The sequence below is a fragment of the Nakaseomyces glabratus genome, chromosome G (genome assembly GCF_010111755.1).
Source record: "Nakaseomyces glabratus chromosome G, complete sequence".
NCBI lineage: Eukaryota > Fungi > Ascomycota > Saccharomycetes > Saccharomycetales > Saccharomycetaceae > Nakaseomyces > Nakaseomyces glabratus.
In genome coordinates, this window is record NC_088957.1 from 734,053 (window position 1) to 752,471 (window position 18,419).

The 18,419-nt window shown below is 37.5% G+C and overlaps 8 protein-coding genes across 8 annotated transcripts; 3 read left to right on the plus strand and 5 right to left on the minus strand.

Moving 5' to 3' along the window:
• Positions 1-435: 435 nt before the first annotated feature.
• On the minus strand, positions 436-1,698 carry GVI51_G07447 (uncharacterized protein; the record flags this gene model as incomplete). The annotated part of the gene is made up of 1 exon (XM_446692.1): positions 436-1,698. The coding sequence occupies one exon, from the start codon at positions 1,696-1,698 to the stop codon at positions 436-438; it is 1,263 nt and encodes a 420-aa protein (XP_446692.1).
• A 623-nt stretch (positions 1,699-2,321) lies between these two features.
• APE3 (aminopeptidase Y) lies at positions 2,322-4,013 on the minus strand (the record flags this gene model as incomplete). Its single annotated transcript, XM_446693.1, has 1 exon — positions 2,322-4,013. One exon carries the CDS (start codon positions 4,011-4,013, stop codon positions 2,322-2,324), a length of 1,692 nt encoding a protein of 563 aa, XP_446693.1.
• Positions 4,014-4,799: 786 nt separating this feature from the next.
• GVI51_G07491 (uncharacterized protein) lies at positions 4,800-5,081 on the minus strand (the record flags this gene model as incomplete). The annotated part of the gene is made up of 1 exon (XM_446694.1): positions 4,800-5,081. One exon carries the CDS (start codon positions 5,079-5,081, stop codon positions 4,800-4,802), a length of 282 nt encoding a protein of 93 aa, XP_446694.1.
• Positions 5,082-7,891: 2,810 nt separating this feature from the next.
• On the plus strand, positions 7,892-8,668 carry PRY2 (sterol-binding protein; the record flags this gene model as incomplete). Its single annotated transcript, XM_446695.1, has 1 exon — positions 7,892-8,668. One exon carries the CDS (start codon positions 7,892-7,894, stop codon positions 8,666-8,668), a length of 777 nt encoding a protein of 258 aa, XP_446695.1.
• Positions 8,669-9,459: 791 nt separating this feature from the next.
• YPT52 (Rab family GTPase YPT52) lies at positions 9,460-10,107 on the minus strand (the record flags this gene model as incomplete). Its single annotated transcript, XM_446696.1, has 1 exon — positions 9,460-10,107. The coding sequence occupies one exon, from the start codon at positions 10,105-10,107 to the stop codon at positions 9,460-9,462; it is 648 nt and encodes a 215-aa protein (XP_446696.1).
• Positions 10,108-11,997: 1,890 nt separating this feature from the next.
• Positions 11,998-13,560, plus strand: MIC60 (Mic60p; the record flags this gene model as incomplete). The annotated part of the gene is made up of 1 exon (XM_446697.1): positions 11,998-13,560. The coding sequence occupies one exon, from the start codon at positions 11,998-12,000 to the stop codon at positions 13,558-13,560; it is 1,563 nt and encodes a 520-aa protein (XP_446697.1).
• A 137-nt stretch (positions 13,561-13,697) lies between these two features.
• Positions 13,698-15,338, minus strand: HEL1 (E3 ubiquitin-protein ligase HEL1; the record flags this gene model as incomplete). Its single annotated transcript, XM_446698.1, has 1 exon — positions 13,698-15,338. One exon carries the CDS (start codon positions 15,336-15,338, stop codon positions 13,698-13,700), a length of 1,641 nt encoding a protein of 546 aa, XP_446698.1.
• Positions 15,339-15,652: 314 nt separating this feature from the next.
• Positions 15,653-17,710, plus strand: TEL2 (Tel2p; the record flags this gene model as incomplete). Its single annotated transcript, XM_446699.1, has 1 exon — positions 15,653-17,710. One exon carries the CDS (start codon positions 15,653-15,655, stop codon positions 17,708-17,710), a length of 2,058 nt encoding a protein of 685 aa, XP_446699.1.
• Between the last annotated feature and the right edge of the window lie 709 nt (positions 17,711-18,419).

Here is an 18,419-nt window from a genome sequence, read left to right on the forward strand (position 1 = left end):
ACTTTTTATGATAAATACAAAAATTCACTCACCACTACTGGTTTGTAACTATAAATTGCACAATTACGACTAACGACATTTATACTAGATAAATATGAACTGTACTAATAGTTAGGGATATATAGATATTGATGTACTAAACCACTTAACAGTTGTAATATTTTTAATTATTTGTTTTTTTCGTAATATCATCGATGATAGAGAAATATAAGTCAATGAAGTCTATACATTAGTTTTGAATGAAATTGTTAATATTGACACTAATACTTCACAAAATGGTGTACTGAATATATAATTTTTGTTACGGCAACTGCTTAATTGCTATATTACCAAATTCTGATAATTATGCAAATGTACACCCATCGTCCAATAAGAACATTTTTGCCAAAATATTTCAGCCAATAAGTGTTGAAAATAACTGCACCGTCGAGACAATTAGACAGGTTGTGCCCATTGTAGAACGTAAATAGCTGCTGAAACAACAATAATACTAACAGGCAAACTTAATACAACGTATCCCCAGAATAAAATATCGGCCATTTCGGCTTCAAAGAACTCATTTAGTTGGGTGATTTGGGTCAACTGAATAGCCGGTGGTGACACAGTTAGTAAGAAACCAACAACCAAAAAGATGGGATCATCTAAAATGCTGACGTTAATATATTTAACTGCAGCAGCAATAATTGGAAGCAAAAACATCGATGGGAGTATCATTCTACCGATGATTGACCCTACAATCAGTTTCTTGTAATTATGAGTTCTTCTAAAGGTCTCTTCCGAAGGGTAAAGGTTTGAACCAAGAACAATCAAGATCAGAGGAATGGAGACCGACCCAAGCTGAGTCACTGCCTCTGCCAATGTGTTGTTGATGAAACCATCGTCTTGGAATAGTTCATGTTGTAAAGGTGGAATAGCAGCAACAATAACTGAGGCTATCATTGACCATAAAGGTGGGTTTAAATAGGACAATATCTTGTTCACTATACCACGGGAATTATCCACAATCTTTTGGCTGAATGTACTAGGGACATAGTTCATACTGGTTGCTTCCGATGAAGCACCTGTCTGAGCCAGTGCGGATGTTGCCAAAGATGATCTGCTTTCCAAATGAGCCTGTACTTGAGAAGGTGGCATATGCTGAGTGTTTTCACCAGACCATCTCATCAGCTTATTATAACCCCAACTCCATCTTAGCATCTGTCCAAATTGCTGGAATATCAGCAAATATAAGATACCTCTGGAGGCAACGTTATCTCTGTTATCGTTGGGTATCTGGTCCCAAACCAAGTTGGGCAAAGTGTATGCCAATGATAAAGTTAAGGAAACCGGCAGAGAGTTACTGTTCCCAAATATGGAATTAGCCACCACAAAATTAGTCTCATCTCTGTCCAGCTTCAGCACTCGGGATATAAGTCTTCCTGAAAAGAAGGATATGAAGGTAGTGAGACCGAAGAATAGCGGTATTATAGCGATCTCCAGAATCTTGGCCATGGATAATGACCTAGCCAGCTTACTGAAGATCAGTGCCGGTGTGAACAAGTCCACATTGAGCGCTGATATAGCCTTCTGGGCCTTCTTTGGGAGCAAACCTGAACGGGCACTCCAAAACCCTGCAAATGATATTATAACCACTTGCATAACAGATTCGAAAACCTGATATGCAATTTGGCCAAACGAAAACGTTTCCGGAGTAGCCATCAAATAACTGTGTTGATTTATTGTATGTATATTGCTGTTGTGCAGACCAATATCAAAGAAATGTATTCTTTAACTATGATATAACCTACTTCTTGTTCTTATATATTTCCTTCTTATCACAGTGAGAAACTCAAAAGAAAATTAAGTTGGAACACACCCTTTGCCCATTATATTAAGAGTAGGCAGACTACATTTAAAGGGTTAGCGTACGATATTTGATAACATCGAAAGGGCATCCACAGCTGAACCCAAGGTCCCCCCCTCCCTAGAGCTCATCGAATTCTCCCCAGTCCCTCATCGCACATTGAAAGACAAAGCTGAGCCCACTCTTTGAAAAAAGAAATGAGAGAATGAAACCAACCCCTCCTTAGTGCAGTGCACATGATAAGGATTTCAGATGATTTGCCATGCGTTCAAACACCCTCTTTCACAAGAGATAGATCAGGAAAGTTGTGAAACCTTTAGTTGTTATTGCAATGTTGATTTCATCTTCTTATCTGCACTTCGAGCAATAGCCTATAGTGGTCGCTGATAACGGCATGTAGGCATATAACCGACTATGTCAATAAGGCATAGAGCTAGTTGTTTTATTCATATATAATGTTATAAGTACTTTCTTGTATTTAGATTATCAAGTTGCTTCCTCTGTATGGGAAGGATGGAGCCTGGAGAGCGGAGATAGTCTTGTTGCTGCCGATTCTCTCTGGGAAGCCCTCGAAGGAATTAGCGTATGTGGCTACGGAGTGTGCGATCAGCTTGGTGTTGACCAAGAATGCGTCCCATGCCAAGTTCGAGATGTCATCACACAATTGGTGGTAGCACTTGTCTAGGACACCACCGTTGAAGACGTTCTTCTTCTCTGCACCGGTGGCAATACCACCGGCTGGGATACCGTTTTCGATGAAGCCGACGTAGTCGGAACGGCCATCGAATGGGATCAGAGTGTAGTTTAGGCCCTGGTCCTTGTAGTAGTTAATGTACAAGTCTCTCAATTCTTGGGATCCTGGTGGGTTGACTGTGTTGTTAGCGTCGTAGACCTCGTATTCGTAGTTTGGAGAGGCCATCATATCGTAGTCCATGAATACTCTCAACTTCAAGTTTTCTTCCTTCGACAAGCTGTTGGCGTAGTAGTTGGAGCCTAACAGGCCTTCTTCTTCAGCAGCCCACCATGCAAATCTGACCTTGTTGTTAATCTTGAAATGGGTCAGTTGCTTAGCGACAGTCAATAGAGAAATGGTACCAGATCCATCGTCGTTCAAACCTGGACCTTCTTCAACAGAGTCAGAGTGAGCACCCAAACCAACGATGTTGTTCTCGTCACCGTGCTTAGTGTCTGCAATAATGTTCTTAGTCTTGATCTTTCCAACGTAAGAGTCCATAGCAAAATACAAGGAGTAATCTGGGTCAAATGCCAACTTGGCAATAATCTCCTTACCAGTTACGTAGGTGACACCAATGGTAGAAACTGTGTGGTTAGTTGGAGCACCCAAGGTACCCTTTAGACCATCTAGGGACAATGGTTCGTTGTCGTAGATGACCACGGCGTGGAATCCGTATTTACCGGCCAAGTCAGACTTGACACCAAATGGACACTCACCTCTTTCAATCAAGGCAATGTCGTGCTTGTGCTTGGAACCCTTGCGGTGGACAGCGGCGAAGTCCTTCTCGTGACAACCCAAGTTAGGAATCTCAATCACACGGCCAACAAATGGCTTAACTGGTGGCGACAGAGCAAAAGCTGTGGTGTTCTTGAACGTCTTACCAGTTTTGGCATCGGTCAGGTTATAAGATCTGATTTTGCCAGCCAAGGCATCGAATTCTTGGACAGAGACGTCGTAGTAGTCCTTCATGTCATCGAAGGCGTCCAGGATGTAGTCGATGGTCTTGCCATGGCCTGGAGAACCAATAACACGGGTTGGGTGGCCAAACTTTTTCTTACTCTTCTTGGCAATCTTTAGAAGGTCATGAGCGGTCTTGTTCAAGTCATCCAGTTCAATCTTGTCTTGCAACTTGTCAGACTCAACAATTGGCTTCAATAAGTATGGGACATGTGGCTTCCACAAGAAAGACCAGAAACTCTTCTTGCATGGACTCACATCCTCATCATCGTCCTCATAAACTTCAGCAGCATCCTGCTCAGAGTGTCCTTGACTCAAGGCATCCTTAACACCGGAGATGATTGAGTCCCAGTCAGTCTCCTTTGTCTCCTTCAGAGCGGACAGGTCAAAGGCCTGTTGTTCACCATAAAATGGCAACACGGAAGCGTTACTATAGGCTACCAGAGCAGCAGTTACAGCAATAGTAGAAAACTTCATTCTTTCGAGTATGAGTGTATCTACTTTTGGTTCTATATAGGTAAGTGTGAGTAACAATTCAAATATAATTGGTAAGAAAATGCAAGACTCCTTATATTGGAAAGAATTTAAAGTCAGAAGCCCCGGGGTGTGTGTAATAATTAATTCATTGAAAGGTGGGAAAGCAACAATTGACTGTAGGTGATGAGCAAAAAAAAGAATTAAATGCAGATTAGGGATCAAAGGAAATTAGATTGAGTCAAGAACCAAGTCAAAAACGATGTGGCAGATGATAATTCTGCTCGTATAACATATAGGTTATCAGTTTCAACATTGGATTAAGCAAATGACACCCGTGATAAAATCCCATTTCCATGAATGTTGTTCATTGATATTCATCCATGAAAGTAAAATTCAACAACCTTGTAGTTGTTTTCCATTTCTGTCAAAAGGAAGGAGATATGATATCAATACCAGTTTCCACAGAGAAGTAAAATTGACGGCATAATACTGGATTATATCCATTCAACAATTTTATAAAATTACAGTTAAGTTCTCATGCCTTATCGTGAGTACCTTTGCAAAGTGTTATATACCAGCCGCTGCATCAGTGCGTCTTGAAAGGCAATAAAGCTATGGAGAATGTGTCAAAATAGTAGGGTAAAAAATAACCCTAATGTACTGCTAACAACGAACCCTAATTTGATGGGGATAATCAGATAATATCACTTTAGAGAAACCCTAAACTCACATGATAGGTACTCTCAAACGTATATTCCAAGCAGATTACAACTTGAGTGTGTGACCCTATATGGAGGCCAATAACGGCTGTGGGGGGGCAGGCGCATGCTGCCCGGTTATTGCTACCAAGTCATGTATATCTTTCAGTGTACCAATTGCTTGAATTTGACTTCCCAGTTCGTTGTTACCATGTCTGTAGTTTAAGTTGTGGTTCACAGTAGTCATTCCTTGGCTTAGTGCTGACTGTCCTAGTTTGGGAATGTGCATACCATTCAAGCATACTAGGGGTGGAAAACGCGTTGTTGCGGGGATGAAGAGAATATCAAATCTAGAGAATATTTGGAACATCTTTAGTCCCAATAGGGAAAGGAACCAAATGGCTCATGACTACTAACGCGAAAAATAGTTCTTCTTTTGGCATTTCGTCGAAATTCTCTTTTTTTTTGCGTTCTATGTGGAAAAACGCGAAAAATAGAAAAGGGAAAACGATGCTATGGAAAGCAGAGGGGGGAGGATGTGTACACGGGGGAAGAGGGGGCGGATCGGATAGAATAAAGTTGAATCATGGTTCTATGATATTAAATGTCTCAAATACATAGTCGCGTTTGTCCTATGAATTCGTTTTCTCTGAAAGAGGCTTATTCTTAAATATGCATTACGTATCCATTGTAGCTCAAATTAATACTGGCCACGTAATCAAATTTTAATTTCGGAGATTCTGAAGTTATACATCAGGCAACAAACAATGCATCTTATGTGCTTACGTAGCATTCCAATACAAATACGACATATAGTCAAGTAACGACCACTCGTGATCATGTAGTAAAAAGATACACATTGATATACATTTGCAAAACTTCATCTTAGAGATTTTAACATGGGAAAAAATGGTTACAATATAAATTGTTGCGACCGGGACGATGACCTGACCGTATCATCTGGTGTGATAAGCCAGTGATAGTAAATGTACGTTCTCAACACCTTAAAGGTTGGGGAATCACACCATCTATCATTGGGCTTTGCAAATCTCAAACTTCTGAACACCCGTATGGTTTTATTTTAACACCGATAAATATTTGAGCGCCATAGCACGGGCACCAGCTCACACACCGGAAGAAATTGCCGACGGCTGTAGAAGTGTATCACACATATATTTGTTTTTTTGGAAAAAAAAATGCCTCATATGCCGATCCCGGGATTACACAGATCAATAACTTATCTTCTTACAGTAATGGTAACCCTTTCTTTCTTTTACATATTAAAAAGGATCTGCAAACTTCCACGGATCACCATATGATATTCGGCTTTTACCATATGAAAAAAATGACTGGTAATACAACCTGCAAAGAAGGTACTGGACACTGTGAGAGCAACTGGATCAGGACCCTCTAAATATTAAGGTACGAACTATTTTTCCAAATTTTTCATATTAAACCCTTCTCCTCATATTAGAAGTGATCCCAGTTGTATATTACTAATTCATTTGCCATACACAAGAAAAGATTCTCCAATGAGAATAAAATGTTTTTGGTGCGTACGTTTCTGGGAGAATAAAAATTGAACAACTTGAGATCTTGATTACATTATAGGAGAAGAAAAGGGATCGTCGCACACAGACAACCACGTACTGGGCAGCATAGAAAAAGTAACGAAGCAATATGGTAACCTTTTCTTCGCTTTAGTCTCAATTGTATTATGTAACACAGGCTCTTGCAAAACCATTCAAGCAGTTGTGCTACTGCATAATCTGGGGTAAATGTGTGCAGTGTGGAGGAAGACTCTGAACTGAACATAAACTTTAAATTGCTTTTTTTTTTTTACTTCTTACATGCCCCGTAGTTATAGTGCAATCCACATCTTCGGCTATCTCAGGAGATTGCCCCTACTCTGTATTACTCCACTTCTACTTCCCCCCAACACCGCACTTTGATATGCGACCCTTTCTGTACATTTTTTCTTTTTGCCTTTCCCCATTTTCTCGCAATTCTACCTGCACTTGAGATCTTGACTCAGATACAAAAGTGGTCTATCCACCCCAGCTCCAAAGAAAAGACTGCAGCAACGTGCTAATACTTGATTTGTACCGACATACGATGTGGCAACAAAATAAGAAAAAGGGATGATTTTCAGAATTCCTTGATTGGCCTTAGCCAAACCTTATCAGTTCTCACAGAAGCAGCCGCACAGTCTACACAGTGTTGCCACTAGAAGTGAGGAACATCTTCAAGATCCCACCTACAGCTTCATAATGCTGTACGATGAACGATGCCAGCTCCCAGATCACTCCTGCATATTACGTGCCGTCCCCAGTGTTTTCTAAGCTAGTCGGGACTTACCAGCTATTTATATATCGTGAGTCGTTATAGACTGTTGTGTGCACGGCAGTTTCACTGTCGATTTTCTTTCTTTTAGATTATCCAAAGTGATATTTCGTGTGCTACAGCAATGACCCCCCCCCCCCGTGTAGTTGACACGCACCAAAAAGAAGAAGGAACAGAAAACAGTACAAACGCGGTGTGTGTTTGCCAGCACAATCTTTTCTTTGGCCCAAATGCTGGACCCTTCCGCTGGTACTGGTAACACGACTAATGTGTGCTAGCAGTTGCACCAAATGTTGTGCTTATTGAAAGCAAAAAATAGAGACTACGCACAAAGAAAAGACTAACTCAACACATTAGCTTATAGAAAGAAAAGAAGGTTGGAAAGAAAAGGCGTTGTAAGTCTTTTCTTATTGCCTACATTAGAATAGAATAGATCAATGTTAAGTGAACGGAACCAGTAACTGACGGGAAAATCCTTTGTTGTAGGTGCATTTTTCTTTTAGGCGATCCTTTTCTTATTCGTTGCCAGACCAAAAAATTATTCTCTTTTCCATGTTCGCTGGTCAATTCTTTCAATTTTGAACACATATATAACATCGACAAAAGTCGTTCTTTTCTCTCGAGACTTGAGACATTCCAATTGTTTTTTATTTTGTAAAACATAAATACAACATACTAAAAAGTCCATCGGATTACTATAAATTAAAACAGTTTTAAAAAAAAGACCTTCTTTTTTTTTTTATCCTTCCACTTTCCTTAAAGATTTTATTGATAAAACTAAATCGAAACTTTACGTTCCTTTTAACTTAACCTACAAAAAACGATAATACAGAAATAATGAAGTTGTCCATCCCTCTATTGTCTCTAGCTGCTACCTCCGTTCTAGCCGCTCCAGCCGTTGTCACTGTCACCGAAGTTGCTCACGAACACGATGTCAAGACCGTCCGCGGTGTTGTCTACGTGCAAGGTGGTGAAACAAAGACCAGCTACACCACTTTGGATGACTCCACTCCAACTAGTGTAGCAGAACCAGTTCAAGAGAACCAAGTTCAAAACAACGCTCAAGCACCAGCTCCATCTTCCTCTTCTTCCCCAACTCCAGCTCCAGCCCCAGCTGCTTCTCCATCCTCTTCTTCCCCAGCTGCCGCATCCCCATCCCCATCTCCATCTCCAGCTCAAGACTCAAACTTGTCTGACTTTGCCAAGAGTATGTTGAACGAACACAACATCAAGAGAGCTTTGCACCAAGACACCAACCCATTGACTTGGTCTGATGAATTGGCCCAATACGCTCAAAACTATGCTAACAACTACGACTGTTCCGGTAACTTGGTCCACTCTGGTGGTCCATACGGTGAAAACTTGGCCATTGGTTACTCTCCAGTCGGTTCCGTCGATGCTTGGTACGATGAGATCAAGGACTACAACTACGCCAACCCAGGTTTCTCCGAGTCTACTGGTCACTTCACTCAAGTCGTCTGGAAGTCTTCCACTAAGGTCGGTTGTGCTGTCAAGTCCTGTGGTGGTGTCTGGGGTGACTATGTCATTTGCTCTTACGACCCAGCTGGTAACTTCCTTGGTGAATTTGCACAAAATGTTGCTCCTTTGAAATAAATGTACTTGAATATGGGAAGAGGACTCTAATCCTTTGAGATTAGGCTCTCAGTCATTCAATTATTTTTTATTCAGTCATGCTTCAATATTTCAATTTCACATCGATTAAAATTTCTTTCATTTAAATTTCAATCTTTATTTTATCAATTCGTATTCACGATGGGCGCTATTTTTACCTATTATTTTTTCTCAGCTTTGTTTAAGAACAGTTCCACAACTTTTCAATAGCTAGTGGAACCGGTTTGCATTTTTTTTTACCTTTTTTTTGTTTCACATTCACTACCACTGGTAAAGTTATCCAGTTTTATAAAGTTTTATCCAATTTTGCTCATTGATACCCTGAGGAGACTCTCTTATCTTTGTCCATCTGGTTTTCTTTTTTCACCTTCGCTTATCCTAAAAGAGATTTATTCATCCTCTTATAATAAGTTTCTGACGGTTATTTTCAGACAACTTATACCTTTACTTCCCAATTGTATACTATTTTCGCATATGTATCAATAGTCATTCGTTGCATTATTTATTATCAAAAACTTCAGGATCAAATCATGTTCACGATATGTACTGTATACATTGTCAACATTTATAACACGGTTTCTAGTTTTTTTAATTAATCTCTAATCATATTTTGTTTTCATACAATACAGTATTACATAAATCAAGATGAGACAACTCATTTTAATATTGGTTAAATGATGTAAAAATTATTTATTGATTTTCAGGTCCGTCTACTAATCTAGTGATACTTGTAGATACTTCATAAAAGTAAAATAATCAACCTAAAAACAACATCAGCTGCAACATGACGAGGTATCATTAGTTGATGGCCTCTGTGTCTGAATATCAACAGTATTGGACGAGACTGAGTCCGTTCTTCGACTTTGATCTTTATTCTTTAATGAAGCCTTCTTGGTGCTATATAACTGTTCACCAATTTCTTGGAATATATCTTTAACACCAGCACCTGTTTTAGCACTTACCTCCTTAAACAATAACTTTTGTGCCTGGGCGTACTCCGCACCTTCCTCGGTTTCGATCTTTCTAGCACTTTCATCGGCCTCTACTATATCCACCTTGTTCCCAACTAGATAAATTACTAGCTCTTCGTCTCCGACTTTATTCTGTAGTTCTTGCACCCAACTTTGAGCTTTTGACAATGAGTCTGGTTGGGTAACATCATATACCACCAAAGCTGCATTGGCGTTTCTATAATACATGGGTGCCAGGGACTTATACCTTTCTTGACCAGCAGTATCCCATATTTCAAACTTTATAACAACATCCTCATTACCATCTTTAATTTTGACTGTTTGCGAAAGAAACGCAGCACCAATAGTACTCTCCCTTAGTTCATCAAATGTATCTTTTACAAATCTGTGAACAATGGATGACTTACCAACGGAGGAATCACCAAGCAGAACTAGTTTGAACTGTAGCATACTATACTTCTTTATCTTTTGATGTGCAATTAATAGGCGGTGAACCGAGTTTCTGGATTAATCTATCAACAGTGGCAAATAGTCAACCTCTAAATCAGCTTTCAACAACTATATAGTATAATAGAAATGTCTTACTAAAAGCGTGTATTATATCCAGTTAAACACTGATGAATTGAAATGCTAACCTAATATATACGATAAACCGTTTCAGCTGGTAAAGCGCAGAATGTGCTTGAAAGTGATCACTACGAGTATCTTTCCTTCAAAACCCAATTATATTTACTATCTTCAGCCATTCAAACCCACTTGATCTCGTATCATACAACCCCTGTTCTCAGCCCTTTTTTTGATCGTACGCATAACCTCTAACAAAACAGATACAGGAAAAAACAGTAGCCACAGAATATTGTCAACTCTGGAGTCAAAAGTTCTATTGTTACAACTTGTAAGCCTACCGTCTGGTTAGATGTACAGCCAGTGAGTCACATGGGTCTTGACAATAATAGTTATTAACCACAGCTGTCATATATATATCAAATCATGCTGGAAATTACAATATAAAAATGATGCATCTCGGTTGTGTATCAAGTGCTTCTAAGTTCAGACTACCCTTATAATAACTGACCTTATCTTAGATGCTAATTTACATATGCATTATATTTATGGTAAATCTGAGATGAGAAAAAAGGCCAGTCATCTTAGTATTCTTGTGAAACAAACTTTTACCAAGGTTGAAATTAGAGTACATTATCTAATAAACACCCTAACTTGTAAATAATTATGATTTACAGCATTTAACGTGCCTACCAAGATATTTCAACACCTTGGTTTTTGTTGGGGGGTTTCTATGGCTCGCGCTTATCATTTTGTCTGACCCGATATAAAATTAATCCATTATTCATCAAACAATCACGAGGAAATGTACGTACGCCATGTAAAAGAAGTAAATCAAATTGATTACCAAATACTCACTATAATTTATCTGTAAATAATAGAATTAGGTGACACTTAAATTCATGTGAGTGCGTGGAATAGTTTAACCTTTTCAAAGCATGATCCATTACATTAATGGAAGTTGCTAGAATCCCTTGTTCTAATAAATACAATTGATGTGTATTTTACTAAAGATTTTAGTTCTTTAGTACTTATTGACTTTCATTCTAAGAATAGAACTTGGCTATAAAATGAGTAGCCTTAGGTTGCTTGATAAAATGCGCGCTTCACTCGATATTGTTAGAAAATTATAGCTAAAGCAATTCACTAAATCATTCTACTTAGCTAATAAAATTTACGTCCCTGATATAGTGTGATTTGTCTAGTATTGAACTATAATATATATCGACGGTTAAGGCCACTTTAAGCACAATCCGATTTTCACGTGATTTCTGACCAATGAATGATAGAACTGATTAAAGGGTCTGTGAAACGAATTGTCCATACAGTTCGAATTCATGGACGCAATTTACACTGGTAATACTATTATCCAACAGTCTTCGAGAGAATGAATAATTTACCGACAAATCCATTCGATACTTGTCATATCTTTGAATTAGAGCGTTTGCAATCTAAGAGCTATCAAGAGTCAGAGGTCATACTTTAGAAAAATATAAATTGTATCAAGGGTTACATTTCTGGAGTAAGCACCCTATAGCTAATAACTAAGCATTACTTTAAAAATACACATATCTGCTCTGCAACAACAATTGCTTTGATTAACAATACAGCTCTATTTCCATTTACAATAATAAAATAGCATAACAACTTGTTTATATTAATACAGGAGATCAAAGTTATTCGAGAGTAAAACAAATTTTACGACCATTGGTACTTGATATTGTGGAATAATATTAGTATTGTGGTTAAAAATAGCTACCAATTATTAGAAACATAATGCTGAGAACCAAAATTACTGGATCTTCTCATGTCCTCAGGACTGCGTTCAAGAGATATTCTTCAACTATCGATAGTGGAGCTGTGGAAGTTGTGAAACCTAAGAAAACAAGTTTCACACGCCGTCTCTTTAGATTGGGTTTAGCCGTCACGGCATTCTATGCTGGTGGTGTTGCTGTTTCTCAATATGATGACGATTTAGGTACTTTATTTACCGAAAAGGTGCCGGGAGCTGAAAAACTGGTTGACAGTTATGTGACTTACAGATATGATCCAACAATTTCAAAAATGCTATCAACCGAGTATCTTCTAAATTTGTTTAAAGGAGAAAATACGGAGGTGAAACCATCGACAAGTAGTCGTCTCGTGCCTATCCATGATGCGATCAAAGAACTTCATTTGGAACTATTGGAACTGGATTCGGAGAATAATTCAGAGCCGGAAATGCAAAAAATCATAAACTCCTTAAACAGTACAATTAACATGATTAATGAGCAAAAATTGAGAATCGGGGGTAAAAAATCAAGATCTATAGAAGAGAATTATAAGCAATTGATTGAAGACATTCTACATCTCGACAAAAACCTAAAGGAAACTGTCTCGAAAAGTATTAATGAAAAGACTGAAGAGGTTGTTAAAAAGGTCAGAGAGCAATACAAGAGAAAACTTGCTGTTTCTGAAGTCGAACTACAAGACAAATATAAGAATGAGTTTATTCATCTCAAGGAAGAGATGGAAAAACACTACCAAGATATTTTGAATCAGAAGCTGGAAGCCAATAAACAACATTTAGAGGCGAAGCATGCCAATGAAATTGCATTGCTTTCCATCACACAAGTAAGTGAATTTAATAAAATTATTAAGGAAAAAGTTGATTCAGAGAGGAATGGTAGATTGGCGAAAATCGAGGATCTTGATAAGAAGGCAGAGAACCTAACAGAGGCTCTAAAACATGTTAACAAAGTTGTTACAAGAAATGAAGCTGTGAAACAAATTGCTCAACAAATTGAAATAATTAGGTCGAAGTTGAATTCACATGATTTAAACAGTATCTCTTTGCATGATGATCTCACAAGATTGAGAACACTAACTGATATTGCAGTTCCAGGACCAAAGCCATGTTGTAAACATAAGGATTTGACACCTTCTTTATTTAGAGTTGCTCTAGATGAACTTGAATCTGTTGCTGGATCTTCTGAGAGTAAGATACTGTCTGAAGAACAGATTTACAATAGATGGAATCTATTAGAATCCGACTTCAAAACAGCATCACTATTACCACCAAATGCTGGTATGCTAGGTCACTTCACAGCAAAACTATTCTCATTGTTTTTATTTACCAAAAGAGGCAGCGCCTTACCAGATGCTACTGATCTAGATTCTGTCTTTGCTAGAATAAATGAAAATCTAAGACATTCTAAATTGGATAAAGCAGTAGCAGATGTTGTCACATTAAAAGGATGGACGCATGTCTTATGTGATGATTGGTTAAAGAATGCAAGAAGGAAACTTGAAGTAGAGAAACTTGTGGATGTGCTTGACTCCGAATTGAAGTCTTTGTGATTAAGAAACGAAGATATTGATTTCATTTTATCACAAACCTAATGTGAATATTTTCATTGTCATTAAATATTTTATTTATTCTTATAAAATAAATCATTACTAATCAAAACTTGGCAAAAACTGAAACGGACTTATTCTCATTCAGTAACTTTACATATTCCTTTACAGAGTAGGTCACGCCCACATTGTAAAAGTGCTAATGTTCTATTTTCAACATAGCCAGCTTTATTGTAGAAATCCAATTTCTTCTTCATTATAGAGTCGGCGTTTTTGATTTGCAGCAGTTCCGATAAATCTTCAACTGCTTTCGAAAGCAAACCCTGGTTATCAACAAATATTTTTGTTAAATTATGAGAAGGGTCGGCGTAGTATGCAAGAGCAAATGACCATTTAAGTGCTGTTCTTCCTTCACTCAGCGTTTTTAAAGCTTCGGTTAAAAACTGACCTTCAATCCAAGATATCCCGATTTTTTCCTGTAGATCCCTAACTTTATGACCTATTGTTTGTCCTAATCTCCAGTCCAGTTTTGCAGATACTTCATGTTCATTGAAAACTCTATAATAAAATGTATATTTTTTCAGGTTTTTAGCATTTTCATCAGTGGATTTATTTCTGCTATCGTCATTCTTATACATTGTGCACTGAAAGAAGTTTTTCCCGTGAGGAGCCCATGCTTTCTCGCAAATCCAACAAAATTCATATTTACAACTCGAACAGACCATATGATTACAACCTCCACTTTTCTCAATATTTACAGAACATTCAGGACATTCTTTGGTGTGAGACAATACCCAGTTTAAATTTTCTGATTCTTTCTTAGCTTTTCTAACCCATGCATTGGTAATCTTACAGTCACCTGGTGCATGTACTTCAAAGCCACAATTGAAACAAAACCGATGGTCTGAGGTGCACAATACAAAAGGTGAGTAATGCAATCTCGTGTATTCTGGTAGTGAGGACATATCCTTAAGATATATAATACATTTACAGTCGGCAAATGGACACCACTTGTAGTTTCTGTTATGTTTCTGAACAAAGCTTTTTATTGACGACTCCATTAGCTTTGCACTGAAGTCATTACCCATTATTCTATCTATATCATCGTGTCTCAATGCTAAGGAGCAATTCATACAAGTTATCACACTACCACCATGAAGCTTGTCTTTGATGTAATGTCGATAGCAATCAACACAGTATTCATGTCCACATTCCATTGAGAATGTCTCTGTAGATTTTGATTCACAGCATATTAAGCATAAAAAGTCTTCCTTTAGAATAATTTCTCTACACTTGCTGCTTTTATTCTCATCCATATGTATGCCAACCTCTAGTAAAAGCTCATCCATTCTATCAGTCCAAGCTTCTAGTAATCTTTCCTCATTCCAATCAAAGTGTTGCAAAAGGGTTAAAATGTCCTCTGTCGGTATAGCCAGGATGGGTTGGATATGATGTACTCTATTTAGCATTTTCTGGAAGATGTCCTGGGTAGTTAAACACTCGTATTGTAAATTTGGTACACTACCATTGTTCAACGATTTTTTATTTTCATGTGTTATTGGAACAGACAGGAGTTCATCATACTCTAAGTCATCGCCACTATAGTCTTCATCTATATCAAACTCTGAACTCTGGCTAACTAGAGATTTGGACTTGGAAATAGATACTAAGTCATCTTGGGTAGAATTAATACCAACGCCCCCATTATTCTCATACATAATCATGGTATCGTCCTCATCTTCGTCATCGTCATATATAAAATTAACCTCTTCCTCTGTCATACTTGCCAAGCTTAAGGCAGCTTCTCTATCAAAACTAGTAAGTATATTGTTTGACTAGAATTATAATGACTAATTCTTATGCCAATGGTCTACTGTTACAAAATTTCATTATATTTATATCATGACTTTTAGTATTATCCTCAAAATTATGACATTTTTTTAAAAAGTTGGCGATGAGATGATTAATGCGGGAGATATTCAGAATAACTAGGTTGAGTAAAGAATGAGGATCAACAAATGTGTATTTCAAAAAATAATATAGATCAATTCAATTAAGCAAGAAAGTTCCACGCTTGAGTTGACTGTGATCAAATATGGGTAATGGATTAGAAGAGTACAAGAAACTTACTACCCAACTAGAAGTGGATGAGCTGGTTACCACACTGGATACTGTCTTTCAGGAGAAGGACAGTTTGACAAATATAGATGTGATCCTCACAGTTATCAAGTATGTTGTTTCACACCATCAAGTAATGCCTAAATCTGTTATCCTGAAGTTGAATTGGTTTTTTGCACATTCATTAATTGGCTTTTCACAATTAATAAAGTTTGGATCGGACATTGATGCTAAGCAAAGCGAGCAGTTGATATATATTGAATATGTGACACAATTCTTAAAGTCTTCTACCACTTATTTACAGAATTATTTGATCGAATGTACGGAGAATAGAACTAAGGAGTTGATATTAAAAAGAACTTTCACAGGAAGTACTGTCTTCAATTTTGTTAAAGGGAAACTAAACCCATTGGAATACATTGAACTGCTGAATAACCAATTAGTCTTTGCACTTGATAAATTGGATTCAAGATCTGGTGATTTTCATAAATATTTGGGCAATCATATTGCATCACTTTGCGACTTTCATAATATTTTTGCGCCTGATGTAATACTATCTAAGACGTTCCTTATAAAGCAAGAACGATTAGAAACTCTTTCTCTATTTATGAAAAAGACATCAGAATATACCAGGTATAAAATAGGGATAAAGTATCTTCTCCCATATCTTGACAAGGTATGTTCGGATACCAATGCACAATTGGTACATCATATATTAGGTACTCTAGGAATCGGTAAACTAATACTGGTACAAGACATATTTAGGCTGAATAGTTTTACCTTACAGAAAACTATACTTGCGATCCTAGATTCAAAGAAAATAGATTCCGTTATGGATTTTTTGCTGATGAAATTTCATAGTATTGAATATGAATCTGATAACAATACTTGCCAGTTGATTGTAACAATTCTAAAGAACCATCTAAATGACTCTGGTAAAATAAAAGTGTGTCATTCTGATCAGTTTCTAAATGCTATAACGAAGAGACTGAGTGATCAAGATAAAATAATCCGGGAAAGATCAATGTACATTGCAAAAATAGCCAGTAATCATAAAATTGACTATGAATCTGATTTTACTATTGATATCGGAAAATCTATAGCTCATGAAAACTATGAAGTTCCAGAATCAGATTGGTCTCTCATATTGAATTCAGTTAATTCCAATGTCAATACTAATTCTTCAGATACGAATATATCTACCAGCACACATGCCTTAGAGGCATTGAATCTTGATGATAGTGATGATGAAGAAGATGAGGAAGGGGATCAACTAAAATATGTTTTCTTGAAGGATCTCACTGCAGCCTTAGAAAACAAATCTCAAAGAGGATTAACAAATATACTGAAGAACACTGTAAAATTAGTTAGACAGAAAAAATTGTTCCGCTCAGAAGTTGCATATTATGCAGGTGCAATGATTAGAAATATAGTGATTCTAAACAATGACTTGGATGAGAAGCAATTTGAGGAGTTAAGAGTTAATGCACTTGTCAGTATTCTTGTAGTGGTCCCAGAGAAAATCGACGAATTGTTGAAGATGTTATTTACAGCTGAACTTTCATTGCAACAGCGGTTATCTTTGTTACTATCTGTGTCAATGTCTGCGCGGGAGTTACGTGGGTACGATGATAAGCAGATACTAAAGCCACAGTTTGATTTTCCTACATCTATGCTGCCTTGGGACCGGAGACAAGAAAATAATCGTATTGAAGAGATTGATGACAATGGTTCAGATAACACAAGCGGGGGTAAAGTGCTATGGAAGTCCAGTAAACTGACTAAAAATACCGAAGAAATCAATAACAGGTTCCGTGAATACGCATCCAAATTTTTCTATCCATTAGCCAACGGATGGCTGAATGGAATTGATCTCGGTACCTTCGACAAATTGTTCAAAACTTATTACTTGAGCACATTGAAAACTGTATATAATTGTGCATATCTAGTGCACGACTTCGAAGACATGACCACCACAATGGATACAATACTGCAAGATGCTGTCAACAATAATATCCCCTTAGAATTGCAATAATTGGGAATATATACTGAGCCTATACTACTCAGCTATTTTATGCTTTCTAGGGTTTTGTGAAGTTAGGGCTTACGTGATTTTTAGTTCTTTTGTTTTTTTGTCCGTGAATCACTGAAGGGTAGACACTTTGCCCTTTATTTTTCACAGTCGAGAATTTCCTCGGACCGGTCGGGTTAGCACTTTCCAACAGCTCTTCACTGTTAACATTCTACCGGTTATTATGCAAGACCAAACAGTCCACTCTGGTTTCTTCACGCCTCCAGTATTACCTGAGATCATATTATATAGGTGAAAGGTGCACAGAAGCTTATACCTGGAGGAGATATAATCTCGAAGGAAATTCAACTTCCTGTGCTCGAAAAGCTTAGTTAGGGCTATCAATTAGGGTTGAGCCATCGCTATTTTTTTTCTCTCTCTTCTCTTCAAGCCCTCTTTCACTGCTCGAAAGGGGAGAAGAAGGGCCCTATTAGAGAGAATTCTGAAAAGTTTTTAAACAGCTAAGCTATAGATAGTCTTCCCAATTATTCCTGAAGTTGCTGATTAAACTCCTTGTTGTTTGATAAACAGTAAAACTAGTGTGTTTTGCCTTTTAATTGTTTTCTGATTTGTTGCAAACTAATTGTTTCCATGAAGAGATCATTTGTGGAAAACAAGACGCTGTAATTGAAAACAAGTACTAAAAAAACACTAATCAAAGGTTTATGGGTGT